This window comes from Echeneis naucrates, chromosome 15 (assembly GCF_900963305.1).
Source record: "Echeneis naucrates chromosome 15, fEcheNa1.1, whole genome shotgun sequence".
In the NCBI taxonomy this organism is placed as follows: domain Eukaryota; kingdom Metazoa; phylum Chordata; class Actinopteri; order Carangiformes; family Echeneidae; genus Echeneis; species Echeneis naucrates.
Genome location: NC_042525.1, coordinates 2,122,417 through 2,139,664, shown reverse-complemented (window position 1 = coordinate 2,139,664; position 17,248 = coordinate 2,122,417). Strand labels below are relative to the sequence as shown.

The following is a 17,248-nucleotide window of genomic DNA, read 5'->3' as shown; positions in this document are numbered from 1 at the left end:
CCTCGTCCTCTGATGAGCTGAAGTTTTGGATTTGAGGCTGAGGCAGCCAAAGCAGGAGACACTTGGAGGTTTTTACAAACCGGTAAATTACTGACTATAAAGAAAAGCAGGTCTTTTAACCGTCTTTAGAGCAGCTCTGTCCTTCTTGGTCTCGTTCCTGAGTCACCCGTCTTGTGTCGTAACACTTCCGCTGCCACATCTGCCTAAATCTTTTGCCTTTCAAAGCGTTCTTCACGGGTATTTATTTTATTCAAAGTCATCCAAAGTTATGGACGTGGACTTGGAGGAAATCGCCCTTAGTTTTCATTCGGGCCTCTGTAGGAGATAAAATAGCCCTTCAGACACTTGAGGAGCAGATAAGTTTCCTGACACATCCCCTCTGTCTCGTTCTCGCTCGCTCTCTCTCTGCAGGTGCTCAGATTCACCGTAAGATTAATAGATGGTTTAATTCTTGGAAACGTGGAATTCCGCATTTTGGGTGTTAAAGCAAATACTGAATGTGAAGACTCTTGACAAGTTACAGCCATCAACCCGCTCCGAACCGTGAGCGCCATTGATTAATGCAGTTTCTTTGGAGTGGTGTTTGCTGGTTGTGTAGGCATCAGGGCTTTTGTTGCTTTAAGTGGAGAGTGGTTGTTTTCAGCGTGTGTCAAAGCGGGACCCGCTCTGCAGTTTGCAGGAATTAATAAAGTTCTACATAGATGAATAACATTGACTTGATATTTTGTGTAAAAACGTGTTGAAGCTTCGAACTCACTCTCTCCTCTGTTCACTGGAGGAATATGAGTTGCTCTGTCAGTCCTAATCCTCCGGCCGAGCTCTGGCCGGCCAGGAAGCAGTTTTCCTGCGTTAGGAAATGTGACCTTTGTCAGGCTCAAGTAGCCTCCCTGCTCGCTCTTTTGTTTAGATGTGCTGTGCAAATAAACAGATATATCAAGGGAAGTATGCACATACCAACCGACCCCCCCCCCACCCACCACCACCACCACCACCCCTCCCCCAGCCTAACACATCTCCCTCCTCTCCCTGCATGCGCTCTTCATTTTGGCCTCATCGCAGCATCTACATGGACAATGAGCTCCTTTCAGCCTTTTCCAGTGAACCAAGCACACTAACCCAGATCTGAGTGACCCCTCAAATTAAAGTCACAGCTTTTTTATTTTGGTTTTAAACTTCATATCTGCTGGTAGACGAGATAAGAAATCAAAACACGCCGCTGCCTAGTTTCCTTACTGTCCGTGTGTGTGTGTGTGTGGGGGGGGGTCTGACGGCTCTGTTGACCTCGGGACCTATCTGGTCTAATCGTTTCAACGCTGCCGAGCAGCAGGAGCTCTCTCTATGGAGGGCAGCTGCTGAGATTGTAGCCGACACCTGTCTAAGGCAGCGCTCCGACGGGGGGGGACGCACAGTCTGTCCAGGGGATAGATCGTGGAAGAGACACGGGGATGGAGTGAAGATTGGAGATAAACATTACTGAGGCAGCGAAAGAGCTGCTGGAGGAGTGAAAGGAGTGACACAGGGGATGCTGGGAACGCCGAGCTGATGTCAATTGATGGACGGAGATTGAGGCTGATTTAGATGATGTGACTGCTGCAAGCTGATTGTTTGGGTGTGGAGGGGCTTGTTGCACAGTCACAGCTGATTAGGACTGAACCTCAGACTCTCCACGGCTGGAAACTGCATGCAAAGGTTTTGAGTTGTGTAAGCTCGTTTTGCATTTACACAACTCAACGCCTGAAGTTTGGGTCTGCTGCTGCCGTTTTCCTTCTTGCTGAGCCAGTATTTTGCCAAGGTCACACTGAATTTGCATATTATTCTATTTATTCTTACCTGCTGAATGTGTGTGGCTTTTTCCCCCACAGTTGTGTAATTGTTGCAGATGTAGACCTTTGTGGCAGCGTTTGCTGTGTTGCAGTAAAAAGTTCCCCATCACCACTGATCTGGTCTCATTTTTGCCACAATAACAAAATAAATCCGGCCACATTCCTGTTTTCCTCCGCCGCTTCCAGCCTGAAAAAGGCTCACGTACAACGTCACTGTGAGATGCTTCTTCCACATTTGGACCAATTCTGGCACACACACGAGAAATATTTCAGATTTCATAACAGCGGAGGTGGAAGTGGGCCCAGGATGGAAGTCTTAGGCATTGTTCTGAGCCCAGTCCAGAATGGAGCAGCTCATCAGCCCCAGAAGTCCATCAGAAGCCTCAGCTCGTCTCCTAAACACCCCAACATGCCTAACGAGCACTTTGGTATAATGTAATATTCAACACTTAGGCCAAGGTTTCCCACCGCGCTGAATCTTCAGTGATGTTCCTCGTTTGAAGGTCGCTTTGGACCAAAGTATCTGCCAAAAGAATAAATGTATCAAAATCTAAATAAAACATGAGTCCCCTTTTGCTGAGTTCACTGTCTGCAGCCAGAAGCAGCCACTGCAGTTTAACATTCTGTCTCTTTATATCATGTGAAATGTCATTGTGCTTGTTGCAGCTGTTTCACGACGGCCTCCTGTCTAAGTTCTTGATCTTCAATAATGTCAGCTGATAAATTGTTCAGAAGTTACAAAAATGTGTGCGCATTGCAGATAAAAATTTAGCAGCGAAACAATAATTGGTCACTTTCACCAGTTTTAAGTTTTAGTCAGAATTCAGAGGGACTTCATCTGTTTCGGTCACATAGCTGTTGTGGGAGAGAAGCTTTTTTTTTTTCCTGACTTATTGTTTCAGCTGGTGAGTTCGGTGTACGTTCGCTGACAGAACCGAGCTAAGCTCCTCCAAAGCCATCTGGGGGAGAGAAAGCACGGCCATTTGTTCTGGACCAAATCTGGGGGGGGGGGGGGGGTTTGGCTGCTCTGAGTCCTCCATCATCATCACCACCACCACCAGCGCTCTCTGAGGCCTGTTTGTGGTGCCTAAAGGGGAGGGCCACTGTCAGCACGTGTCTGTCATCGTGACCGAGACGATACAGGCTGTAAACTAGCTGTTGGTTTTAAATACCGACCTTCACCTCCGTGTTTGGACGAGCTGCTGTTTCAGGATCAGGTGCGTCCTCCTGAGCGAGCGTGGCACGTCGGAACTCACCTCATTTTCTTTTCTCTCTGCTGAAAGAACTTTCTGCATTCTCCCCGTCGTATTTTGAGTACAGCTATAAATATAAGTCTGTGTATTATTTTTCACTTTCGCTCCTTTTCCCTTGCTGTTATTCCTCGGGGGCTTTTTTTCTCATCTGCTGAGGTGCTGTTTGTGCTATACCCTCTTCAGAGTTCTGAGTAGTTGTACATGAATATTTCATTGACATGCACACATCGCCGGTCTGTATTCTCCTGTGCATTACCTCACTGACAAACCCTGCGAGTGCGCACATCATCGATGCATCTGGAGCATAAAATGCCGTCAGTGATATATCACACAGATAAGGCAGACAGCTGGCTGCTAATCTAAAGCGACGTGACCGAAATGACCCTGATAAAATATATTGCCTCTCCCATCTCAAGCTCTGAGGATTCACGTTGGTCACTTTCTGCCCCTCTGACTCTCTGTTGGCTTCTGTTATCTCCACTGATATGGAAGATTTAAAAAAAAAAAAAAAAAAAAATTCATCGTGAGATGAGTTCCCTCTCCACTATCAGCCGTCTCAGCCCCAGAGGGGGTAATACTTAAAGGTCCCGACACCCTTCAGACTGTGATAGCTCAAGTCAGAAAGATTGGCCCTCGTGTTACCCGTCTGCTCAGGGTCAGTGAGGTCTCCTTCATATGTAAGTACTGACTAATGTCCGACCAGGATTAGTATCTTGTCAAGGTTTATTATGCAGACGTCACTGAGAGAATGTGGACAGGAACAGCTGATCAGTTTTGCTCCAGACGCTAATAACTCACTGATGAAGAGGTCATGACTGTAAATTTTCTTATGTTATTTTCTTCAAAAACCAAGAATGTGTCCAAACCCAGACGTACCATCTAAAAATATTAGGTCAAGGTAAATACGGTGTCAGCCAAGGATACTTCTTCGCTCTGCTTTCCCTCCCTGCACCGCTGAGTAAACACTAATGTTACTTAAAGGGCCATAAATTTGAAAAAGCACAGGGCGCCAACCTCGAAGCGTGTTGTCTTTTCTTTGTTTTCTGGCTCATTGTGAAAGAAGCTGATTGAAACCCCCGACGTGTGCTGCTCCTGTTCACAGCGGGAAGCGTATTAGCTGTGCTGCCTTTCTCTCCGGGGCCCTGGCACGCCTTTATGAGTGCAGCGTGTTGGTGTTACCCAATCAAAGCGCATTCGAATCAGAGTCGCGGCGTACGTGCACATGAAGTCTCGATGTTTCTCAGCCTCATAGCAGTTAATAATAGTTTCCTTAAAGCGGGTGCCAGAAATACACTTCACTAGGCTACACACAGCACGTTAAACTTCTGTTGCTTCAGTCAAACATTAACGATTAGACTTTAATTACTTTAACAAATCAATTGAGGTTTAAAATTTGAGAGTTTGTTGCCGTCTCTGGTTGGCTCGTTGTGGCAGTGTGACAGCAGCAGTGGTAAACAGGAAATGTTGACACGACATTTCTGCTGGAAGTCCCAGTTCAGATTTACAAGGTTGATGAAGTTAAAGATTTGAGAGGCGAAAACTCTGACGACCACAGACACATTTTATATTCCCAGAAAACACGGCATGTCCTCGAGATGTCTGGTTCCAGTCAGAGTTGGTGGTTTTATTCTGGGCTGCTCCATCAGTGAATGGGAAGAGCGCTCTATGCGAACATGTAAATGCTGTTTGACTTGGAGAACGTGGAATACATCGCAAAAGGCTCTGAGTGGTTGATAAAACTGGTTAAGTGGTCCTTTTTTTTGGAGGCTTGACTGAATGACTGTTATGCAGCGAACACATTAGCTTTCTCTTGAAACATTTGCTCGTGTATGTGTCTTTAATTCTGTGCAATTTATATCCACGTTTGCAAGGTCGGCGTGTCCGTCTCTACTGTGGGGGGTGAATGGCATCAGCTGCAGTATGAGGGGGGGGGACACAAAATGGGCCCACTTCTGCACAACTACACAGAATATGGAACAAGTTACACCCAAACCTAATGTTTAGGTTTATTAGCCGCAGTATATTAATGCTGATCTGCTATCAGCCATGCTTGTAATTTCAGTGGAGGGAATTCAGGAGTCAGCGCCGGGTAAACAGAAGATGCCTGCTAATGTTATGTTAATGGATTCTGCATTGGGCTTTTATTGTAGAGAGGAGTGAATCATTAGTGTCGGATCTTAGAAAATCTGGGTATTTTTGAGACTGCAAACTCTACAAAACTCTGTGCAGGACGAAATTTCTAATACAGCCAGTCACTTCCTGTCATGAGAAAAGCGCTGCAGGTAAGTAAAGCTTTCAGTCGTCTCAGCAATAATCTTTTTTTTTTTTTTTTTTTTTGCTTTAATGTTCTGTTAAAATAATTTTCTTATCTTCAGTGCTTCACTTTTAAATTCTTTACATTTCTGGCAAAGTTTTTTTCTTTTTTTTTTTTTAATGAAAGCAGTTTTTCTTTGATGTGTTATAAAGATTGGTGTCATCCAGACACCGTATGAAACTCTGTTCATACATCTTTAGGTAACCCCCAAAAAAGGCAGCGTCTGTTTCCCGTCCAAGGTCAATGTTAGTAGATATGAAATATGTTATTTTGGTTAGCTCTGTCTTGTAACTCGATCTTCTAAAATAACAAAACTTTGGCTGTATAAGGAGAAGTGGCCAGAAACCTCGAGGCCAGTGGATCCACGTGTTTGTAATAGTTCACATTGTGATCTTTACTCCACTTGGTCCTCAGGACTGGTGTGTTGGAGGGCATCTGCTGAAGCTATTTTTGTTTCTGTTTCCCGATAATGATATAGTCAGATGTCTCTGGTGCGTGGCCGCTCAGCTACATGGTGACTTTTCTGCTGGACCTCACAGAAATATCCCAGCTGTGGCTCGAAAGGAGAGTAAAAGCCAGAGCTCCTGTTTTAGGGGAAGAGCTGATATGAATCTCACTTGCTGTGTTTAATCACTGTGATTGCAGCCTCACTGCTCGAGGACAAAATCAAACTGTCACTGTGGAATTCTTACATTCAGGGCTGCAGTTATAAATAATTTTTATTATTGGTGAACTGCTTGATTACTGTGTCTCCGAAATGTCAGAAAATAATGAATAACACTCTTATCAAGAGGTGTGTGTCAAATTACCTGCAAACAGAAAACATGAACGTGAAATTATAATCAATTATCAAGACAATCAAAGGTTCATTTTCAATTTTTTGTCAGCTGTCTAATTGTTTCTGCTGAAACAAGATTTTTTTCATGCTTTTCAAGCAAAGATTTATATTGCTTAGTAGCACTTACATTTTTAAGTTGGACTTTTGAAATAGCGGTGGATATTATGGGAAGCACAAATGACTGAGTAACATGGCAATTAAATTATCAGTGCTTCGACCTCACAAATTTCAGCTCGCAGAATTCGCACAGAAGAGCTCTCTGCTATGTGGGGGAGCTGTGAACATTTAGCATTTACCAGATAAAACATACACGGCTGGTGTAGGAACAGAGTAAGCAATGACATAGACCATTTGCTCCAGCCCACAGAGGCAATCGTGAATCTGTGCTGAAAGAAGTTTATCCACAGCGAACATAATTGATAATGTAAATAGAGAGTTGGACAGTCGCTGCAGAAGTTTGTCATGGGCTGTTTACATAATGTTCAATTCTGTTTTTCCTGTAATTTCCTGGACGTTACACAGAGTCCTGAGATAGGCATGCAGGGGTCGGCAAGCAGACACACACAGGCAGCACAGAACAGCACAGGACACGCTTGAGTTTGCACAAACAGAGGCTGCCTGTCCCGGAGTGGGGCGTCCATCTGCAGAGGGAGGTGTAGCGGTCTGGGGAGCTGAAGAAACGCGGGACAAAACACAGTGACAGCTTTGGTATCTCATGATCTCACATCGTCCCTCCGTCCATATGTGGCTTTAATAAGAGGGGCTGTTTTTCAGGACGCGGGGTGAGGCCCTGAAAATACACAGATAAACTCCACTTGGGCTCTGAATATGAAACTATTACGGGGGCTGTGGTTATTTGCCAATAAATCTGTGTGTGAAATATTATCAAATTGACGCATTCGGCCCATCCCAGCCAACTCCACGCTGGCTTAGGTACGTCTGCTGCAGTGTTCTTCAGCGCTTTGTGTGGAGATGAATCCAATCTGACAGGAACCCAGTAGAATATTGATGTCTGGATCAACAGCAACAATAAAAATCCATATGAATTGTTGCTTACTCACTTTTGCCAGCCCAAATGTCTGCCTGCAATTCTCGTAGTCCGTTCCCACACAGCTTAGATTCTTTGATTGATTCGTCTGAAGAAGAGAAAGTATTTGTGCCTGCTGTCCCACCTGTTTGGTTAATTGTTAGCTGAACGCCGCCCCTCGGCAGTGATTGTCCAACAGCGACTGTAAGTAGCCGTGGCAGGCTTGTCAAACTACATCGGGACGACAGTGTATTACACGTCTCTTGTATAAGCTCTGCTGATTTTATCTGGCGTCTGAACCTCAGCTCCATTCAATCCTGACTGATTGTCCCGTTTTGGGAGAGGCCCAAGTGTAAATACAATCTTGGATGTTGACATGAATTTGCTGACACAAGTCTGTGTCCATCCTGGCCGTTTGTTGAGGGGCGAACTTCCTGTCTTCATTCCTGCGTTTCCTGCCAAGACAACTGTTATCACTCTGGGGAGGGACGGTACTTTCCCCAAAGGATATGCATAAGCAGACTTGTTATACTAAGATGAATAAATGTTGACAGACGCAAAATGACTTTATCCAGAAAACAATGTGGTTTGTTTATTGTATAATTTTTATGCATTCTTGTTTCTGAATTGATTCGATATTAAGTCTTCTTCATTTGCGTGTCAGTTTGTGCAGTGCGTGAATCTCCATGGTGATGTTTTCACTGCGCACACTTCCGTCTGCGCCCGAGCAGTTTGACCAAGCAATTTGCCAGTTCAGCACAATGCATTGTGGGATCCCGCTGCTTAATCCTAAGGCTAAATTGAGTGTACGCTTCCTGCAGACATAACAAGCGCTCTGTCGTCACAGAGCAGAGTTGTGACTCGTCCCAATCTCTTCCAGGACCCGCCTTGTGAAAAGAAGATGGTACGTTGGCAGATGCTGCGTACGTGCACACGTGCGTCAGTCCGTGCAGTCGTACGCTGACAGGAGATACGTACAATCACACATGCAAAGAAGGGCTCTGGCCTGCAAATCACACATCCACAGCATCGCCGAGACAGAGAAGACCTGCTGTGGATGATTTATGAGCTGGCCGGAGAAATCAATATTTTAGCAGATATGAAATCAAGAAACGTCGTCCAAGGTGTGTTTAAAATGATGTGAATCTGGGCTGTAGAATAAGCGCATTATAAATCATTAGCTGCTTCCACTGTTGCACTTTGGCTCACCGCTCTGTAGACAATTGTGTGTGTGTGTGTGTGTGTGTGTGTGTGTGTGTGTTAGCAGAGTGAAAGAAAGATTTTGGAAATATTTATTGAACTTTTTAGCCACAAAATTAAGACAAGTGTAGTTTTGGCTGTAGCAGAAGTGACTATCTGGAGTTCAGTGCGGCAGTTAGATTTAGTTTCTTCACACATGAATGAAGCAGAGAGATGACTCTGATCCAGGAAGCGCTCTTTAATGAAGCTCAGCACATTTTTAACATTAGAGACACATTCATCCACACAGACGGAGGGTCAATAACTGAAAAAACAAAACGTACACTTGGTGACATAAATCTGGGTGAAACCCAGAAGAAGAACTTTAACACTGATTAATGTAAAGCAGACAACAAACAGTTTCCTCCGACTTTTAGAGTCCAAAGGCCTGCTGAGGAAGGTCGACAGTATTTTATATCACGAAAACATTTTTTTCATACATTAAACTGTTACATCAAAATAAATGGTTTTAAGAGGCTGTGCTGAAATGTTTCACTGCATATTTCCAGAATGTGCAGTTTAAATTATATTTTAGAAAAACACGCTGGCTGGAAGGAAAATGGCGGTGTAGAACATGTGAACTAATGTTGTATATTTTCCCAAAAGTTGGCAGGTGTTGGAATAACTGCTATCACCAGAGAGACCTCACAAGTCGAATAATTTATAGGTGAAGGTGTGTGTCTGTGTTGTATTCCTGTCAGTGTTTTCACTCAGTTGTTTTACAGTTTGAGGGAAAGCTCAAGGCCCAGTTTGTTGAAAAATGTGACAGTGTGTGTTTGTGGCTGCCAGTGACACACTCCGCGGGACGTCCTGTCCGGGCACCAATTCTCTCTCCCTGCCAGAGAAATTTGTCACTTGAAGAACATATAGTTCCTCATTTCGCTGTTCAGCCAAGAAATGATTTATCCAGAGAATGGTACGGAGGAAGGAAGAAGAAGAAGAAGAAGTAGGAAATGTTGTGGAGACTGTCACTGAAATAATCCAGTGAAGGCACCGCATCGCCGCTGAATATTAATTCATCACTTAAAGATCTCTCTGGTGGATTGCATTGATTTGTTTGCTGTTGTAATGTAAGCAATGGATGGATGATTGAATTGTGCTGAGCTGGCGTTTCTTTCAGCTTTTCTATTAGGATGATGTTTTGACACGGAGGAGCCGAAGGACGGGGTGGTTGGCCTGGATCATTACCTGCCGTAACCACAAACAGTCATAAACAAGACAGAAACGTGGCCAGGATGTGTAATTTACAGCCGCAATCTCATCAGAGATAAATCTTTATCTCCCGCCAACATATTGACAGTCGGAGGATAAACAATTTATCAGCCATTTGAATAAATAATTTCCTGCAGCTTGATTTTTGTGATATTTGCAGCCATTCCCAACGCTTACCTCATGTCCTCTCTTTGTGCTCCTAAACAGAAACCTGAGCAACAACAAGATCTCCCTGCTGAGGAACGGCTCCTTCTTCGGTTTGGCTGCCCTGGAAAAACTGTGAGTGCTTAAATCGGGCCCTCTTAACTGTTTCGTCATCTCCAGAGTCCTAATAGCTGTCATCGCAGGAGTGGTGGAAATTCGCAGGTACTCGTTGGGGTTTAACCTGCTGATGGTTTTGTGTGTGAGTGAATGGATAAAGGCTGCAGCAGGCCTGCACCGCGTCGAGGATTCTCCTGATGCGCGCCGCGTCCCAGCAGCTTGACGATCAGTGACAGCTGCTTCTCTACCTGATGGCGACGCTGACATGAAGACGTCAGAGAGGCGCTCAAACTGCTGAGGAGAGCTTTCAGATGTAAATAGGAAGGCACGCATTAATTCCTTTCTCACACACACGTGTTACCTCGGGGACTGCTTTGAATATTATCGCCTGCGTGACAGATTAATATTGGAATAATTCTGCCCTTCTTCCACTCCTCTTTGGGTGGCTCACAGGATGATGTCTCTCCAGGCCTTATTTTTTTTTTTTTACCCCCCGCCCCGCCCAGCTCCACTGACGTGATGCAGAGATGATTACAAGACTTTTAAGGACGCTCAGCCAGAGGTTCATTATAGCTGACCTCTTGGAGCAGTGGTTAGCGTGACCTGTTCCTTCCACCATCTCACGTTTCGGGTACAGACCGTCCATCCATCCTGCCACATGCAGCATTTGGCAGAAATATGTCCGTCGCTAGCAGTTGACGCCAAGCCAGGTAGCCAAGGGAGTTGAAAGTGGCGGCCAGCTGTTCTCTCGTCTGGCCCGGCTGGCCGACCGGCCGACTGTCTGCCTGCACGGCTGGCTGACTGACTGGATCTAAGGACTGCGGTGAAGTGGCAGCTGATTGACAGGCTTAATAACGCGTGTGTGTGTGTTCGCAGCGCTCCTGCTGCAGCTGTGGACTCCATGTACCTCAACAAACAGGCCTTTTGGGGCCGGAATGGAAACGTGCTTATTCCAGTGCCCAAAGTTGTTTTTTTTTTTTTTTTGTTTTTTTTGTGTGTGTATGTGTGTGTGTGTATATGAAATTGAATTCTCATGAATGAGATGTTATTTTATCCAAATTACGCAACACATTTCTCACTCATCTCTGGCGGAATACGACCATGCAGATTTTGGATTAATCTGTCCTGGCTCTGAGACATTTTCCACCTCCGCCCTCAGGCTACCGATGGATCGAAAGTTTTTACAGCCGTGCTGCATTAAGACACAGACGTGATGATGCTAGACGAACCCTTTAAGGATCACCATACTCCGTCCTGCACCAGATTTCTGTCAATCTACCCAATAGCTGTTGAGCTCTAATGCTGCTCCATTTACCCCACTCCGCTGAGGGCAGCAGCCAGTCGTCCATAATCTCACACCCAGCAGCTCATCAAACCTCAGTAGGTCCGTTCTAATACGTATCATCATCATCATCATCATCATCATCATTATTGTGTTCATGCCCTGTGCAACATCTAATCAGGAACTTTATCAATCCTCCAAGGAAAACATTTTCAACGTGCTTTGCCTCTATGGCCTGGATTGGGCCCTTTTTAACGGAGGCTCCCCGTACGGTGGATAATGGCCTGTATCCCCCATATGGACACAAGCCGTTTACCCTCAGCCAGACTTGGTCCCACGGGAGGAAAGGCCAGAACAAAGCCCATCACTGTTCTCCGATCAGGATGGCTTCATCATGGGTTCCCACCGCAGAAACTGTGTGTGAAGAATCTGTGGGAAATAGATGGGGCCGGCTCTCTTGCTGATTGTACCGCGTCAAATCAGATGCTGTGGCATGATAACAATTTTATGAGATATATTCGCTCGATTTAAAAACATGTCAATCCAATATTGGATTATTTTTACTATCGCTGCAGAGGAGATATTCACGACCTACACTGTGTAGAACGAGTGGCGTCAGAAGAAGTGCTGCAGTCACGCAAGCCTACACATTTTTCACACCTAGCATTTCAAAAAAATAAATAAAAAAATGAAGATTAAATGAAACAAATTGATTTTGTTACACAATCCAACTGAAATGCTGAACTAAAAATTATCTATTGATGTGACCGTGAGGTACGACTATTTTCAGACTGTAAAATATACTCCCAGCTCCTGAAATAAGCAGGCTTCAGGCAAACTGTGGCTTTAGAGTCCAAATATCTGTACAGTAGTGGTTATTTTTATAGTCACTGGGGTGGATGTGCCGGTGCTTTTATTGTTAGTCTGTGTAAGTGTTTTTATTTATTTATTTATTTTTTTATTTATTTTTTTTTGAAAGAAGTAGGACCAGACATTATTTAGCCCGAGGAATGTGGAGGCAGGCTGAAGGGCCGCCTGGACCTCGGCTTTGGGGGGGAAAGAGAAACTATCAGAAGTTAGAATGGCTTCTGCAATTTCTCATTCTGAAAGGCCGGTGACAGGAAGTGTGAGGAGGCGTACTTTAAAGTTTTCACAGCTCCTGTTGTTCCCAACAATGAGGTGACGTTTATTCAGTCTTCCCTTGCGAGCGTGTCTCCGTGGGAGGTGATTGATGTCGGCGTGTTGGTCCCCTGAAGGACAGAGGTCGTCTGTCTGGCTCCGTATAAGAACGGATGACAGAGTGAAGTCCAGACTCAGAGATCAGAGATCAGACAGGAAAAGCTTGACACTCGCTCATGACCATAAACCAAGTCACCCCCCCACCATCCCCAAAGGGGTTATGCTCAGTTGATCGAAAGGTCAGAGGTCAGCAGCAATAACATCAGGAAAAAAAAATCGCAATATTATTGATCTATCTAAGTCAATAAGTCACTTCATTAAAGCAGGTCGCACAGTCCAAGATTATAAATACATATCAGCGTGTCACTGCTGTCAAGACTCTTGTGCCATGATGTCAGGGTGGAAAAAATATATATATAAAGAAATCACATGCTCAGTTACCTCATTACAAACAATATTAAACATAAAAGGATGAAATTATGAACCATTTAATTTTGCATTCTTAGCAAACAGCATTCACAATCATGTTAAAATTGTGCAATTAATTAATTTGATTAAGCCCCCAGTACTAACTATTGTTTCAGGGTTTGTGCATATTTCCATTTATTTTTCTGGTCTAATTCCCCTTTTACTTGCTTGCAGTAGTTTAGCCGTTCACTGGCCGTGTGCATTTATCACATAAGAAACATGGCTGTTTTTTAATTCTGTTTACCTAAGAGAGGACATGAAGTACAAGGCAGCCTTAAATGGATCCAAGCCAATCCTTGAAATATGAATGCTTTTATTGTTATTTTACAAGGAGCCATTGCTCGGTCACCGTTGAGGCAAAACATGTGAGCGCCATGGGTGCGACCAATTTGCTGACCAAGTTTGGAGAGACGGAGGACACAGACTCATCTGTCCCGCCTCTGCTTCGTTTTTCTGGGCTTTTAGTCACAGATCGTCTCCTACAATTAAAAATGGCTCGCTGTAAACTGCTTTATAATTTAAATGCTGCTCAAGAGGATTGGGAGTTGTTTCTTTTTTGGTTGTGTTATGCTATTTAAAAAACAGCAGTAGGGCTCGGATCAAAAGCATCTCTAAGAAGAATGCGTCTCACACTCTCCTTGACCTTTTGCTTTGTTCTGATAGAAATATCTCACACCGATGAGAATAGTAGCAGCTCCTAAATAGAAGATTGTGCATATTAACAAAGTAAATCCTCCCAGTGTTTATTCCCTGTGCATGTCATTTCCAGTGTGGGCTGAAACGAAGGCGTCTTCACATATGTGGCTGGTGTTTCGCTCCTCTAAGGCAGATGTGAAATTACTGCAAATATCCCCGAAGCGCCGCTCATCCGCCCACTAGGAACAAATTTCACTGTACGGGAAACACGCTGCAGCGGCAGAGATTGTCATCCCTTTATTTACAGAACTTGTGTGATTTTTAAATATACTGTAAAGATAAATAATAAGATCAGTATTTATGCTACATATTTTCTGTGCGTTACAGTGATGAGTGTTGACTGTTTGATTGTGCTGCGGGTCTTGCCAAGAAGGCTTAATAATTAATTTATGCCCCACAGGTCCTGTGCGTAATATTTCCATAATCCAAGCTCGTGTAGAAGGTGGTCTATTGCTGGTTGGTGTTCTGGCACTGGCAGCTACAAGGCTGTCACAAAGCCTGTCAGCACACATTTATTTACAACCCAGTGTGTAGTTGTCTGTCTTGGTGAGTGTTTGTTTTAATTCAGATCATGTGAATATTTAACGAGCAAATAAATGGTTTTAATAAACACAACCTGCATTAGAGTCAGGTTTGGTGCTTCTCTACGTTAGATTTATTCAAGATGGTATGATCCTCCTATTGGTCTTTTTATTGTTACCACGATGACAAAGGCCTGAAAATGAAACTTGAGTATTTATGTGCGAATTCTTTGGTTAAAAGTTGTCGAGCTATTAAACGAAAGATGGCAACGTGGGAATCATTGATGTTTGTTCACTGACTTAATAATTGGGAGTCTTCTTGTTGTCTGAAAACAAGGTGCCTTTGTGTACAGACGCTCTGTTTCAGACAGCGACGTGTCCACGACAAGCAAGTTTCATACTAATGAATGCATGTCGTCGTCTCATTTTAGTAAGTGCGCCTACAGCGAAATCCATCACGCTGCATCGCTTTCCATTTGGACGAGTGCCCAAGTGACAACAGCCAGCTTCGCTTTTATTTGCTTATGTACTTGATGTAGAGTTTGACCTTTTTGTGAATCGGGTGATATTTTGATAATTATACCAGCATTGAGATCCATTTACTGAGATCGTCTGTGATTAAATGCTGTTTGCTATCAAAGAAAAGAAACGCTGTGTTGAGACGCTGTCTTAAAGACGTGTGTGGTCTGGACGCTTGTGTGTGTGTGTGTGTGTGCGCGCTCACACCTCCATATCAGTGAAGCTGCGATGTGGTAATAATCACCCAGATTCAGGGAGGGATCTGCCCATTAGTGTCACCTCATGAACAGGCTCATATCCTGGAGGTCATGTGGCTGGGGGGAAATCGAGCAGGCTAACATATACAGTGCAGTTTAAATTAATTGGGACGCACTTCAGTAGCTTTTCAAACATTAGCTACAAACGGTGGAGTTTACACTGAGGGCTGCTCCTGCTCTTCAAACATGCAGGGCTGGGGGAGTAGAAAATGGTTATTGTTTAAACATTCATCTCATTTGAGCTGCTCCAGCTGTATCTACAGCGGATATGTGGGGCAAGTCTCCCTAAAGGTAGTTTCCATTTGTTTGAATGCGTGTGTAATATACATTCTCAAATTGTGGCCGGCGCCCTTTGTTTATCTCAACATTTTATCAGAGTGACTGTTTTCTCCAGCTCCGTACGTATATGTAATATACTGAACCAAAGACACTTTCTGTCTTCTTCTTTGTATATTTAATATACTGAAGCAAAGAGCCTTTCTCGTCTCTTTGCTCTGCTTGGCTGTTATCATGTTGTTTCTGTATGCTGCTACCGTACGTTCATCTGTTTTACATTAAAAGCCTCAGGTGGCGTGTTTTCTCTCTGGAGGGCCGTCTGCTGTGGAACATAGCAAGTGCACGCACAGGAAGTGTGGAGCTTTATTAAGAACAGCGTGTGAAAAGACGACGAAACAATCAGAGAGGGGAACCTGAGCCAGCTGAGCGCTGAGTGGGGCATTAACGTGGACATAAGCCTGCTGTTGGGTTGCTAAACTAAACACAACATAAGAGCTGCACGACAATGCGAATATTTTAAACTTTATTTTACATACAGTTTTGAGCTTATTACTGGATGAGCATTAAATAGTGTAAATAAAATATGAGCATGGACGCCTGACGTCAGCTTAGGTACACTGAAAGCTCAAAACTGCTGTGGTGCGTTGCTTTGCAGCGTTGTTTGTCTGGTGATGCATTCAGGTGTGCTCTGACTTATTGTTTGCCGCGACCCTGAAGAGGATGAGCAGTTGGGAGAATAAATGAGCTGACCTGTGACTGAGTGTGACAGTGACTGACAGGAGGACGTAGACTGTAATGACAGAAGAGATGAGAATCTCAAGAAGAGGAACGCTGAATGATGCTACAGTACATACAAGTATCAACACATTTGTTGGTGCGTGCGTACAGAAGGTCCGGGAGATTGAAGAGAGGGAGATCAATTGGGTTCATGGCCATCGGTGTAGAGGTTAGCTTAGGATAAGTGTTGAGGTTTGGCAGTTAGATGTTTCAGGTCAGGGTGAAGGGAGAGTGAATGCTTTATGCCAACGACCCCACGAAGACAGCTGTGTGTGGTCGTGATATAATGCAGTCCCTGAGAGTCCCTGAGACGCCTACTGTCCAGCGCAGAGATGGCTTTTAGGTCTTCAACTTCCAAGTTAAGATATAAGATGACGGACTTTAAAGGCGTGTGGTTGAGATCACGAAGAAGGCCGCGTTTGAATATCGGTGTGGACCGACTCATCAGCGCTCGTGTAATGATGTGGCAATAACCAAAGTACATTTCAGCTGACATGTCAACATGTTGCATCACATCTTGTGTGACTCCAGTCAAAGATAGTCCCCAGCTTCATTTTGGCAAAGGCGTCAAACACCAGAAGAAAATTGCGACAATTATACAAATTTCATGTTGTGTGCTCTGTAAATAATGCTCAGTTTGTTTTAGCCTGTTTGAAGGGTGGATGTTGTCGTGCTCATTATCAGAGGATATTGCAGATCATGCCAGACAGTTAGTCACAGAGAAGGACACTAAATTCACTTTCAAATAGTTTCCTCTGATTGTTGAGACCTTTTGGCACTCGTCCTGTTGTATTTGTAACAGACCCCACTCGTCTGGAGCCCCGGCAGTTTAACACAATCATTTATTTCTAGATACTTGTTGGCCCAAGTCTGACGACGATAAAAAGCTGTTGCATTGCCAAGGATGTCATATGCCTTTTTAAAAAAATCCCCTCATCCAGGGAGCCAGTGAAACAAACAAGGCTGCAGCTTGACACTTCAGTGGAGTGAGAACAGCAGGGTAACAGCATAACGTTATTCTCCTGGTGAATATTGTGGTTGTAGTGTCCTCTAAGGTTGCTGCTGCTGCTGCTGGATTCAGCAGTCCTGGATACTGCTAATGTGCAGCAGCTCCCTGAGCGGTGACCTCTGACCCTTGTTAATGCAGCCAGTTGAAAGTTTTGAAAATTCAGCAAATTCAGGCAGAGCCAAGGTGGTGAGCTGCAAGACGGTTTCAGTATGAAAGGAGGCGCTGCTGGTGCAGCGGACGACCTTTTGACGTCCACACTCCTCCCGCTCTTTTTTTAGCATTTTGTACATGATCAAA

The 17,248-nt window shown here is 44.3% G+C and overlaps 1 protein-coding gene across 1 annotated transcript in view; it reads left to right on the top strand.

Annotated features, from left to right (window-relative positions):
• adgra1b (adhesion G protein-coupled receptor A1b) overlaps positions 1-17,248 on the top strand; it is a 115,174-nt gene that overhangs the window by 1,194 nt on the left and 96,732 nt on the right. Inside the window, exon 2 of the mRNA XM_029521815.1 lies at positions 9,914-9,985. Coding sequence (XP_029377675.1) covers positions 9,914-9,985 — 72 coding nt within the window. The remainder of the gene's footprint in view (positions 1-9,913; positions 9,986-17,248) is intronic.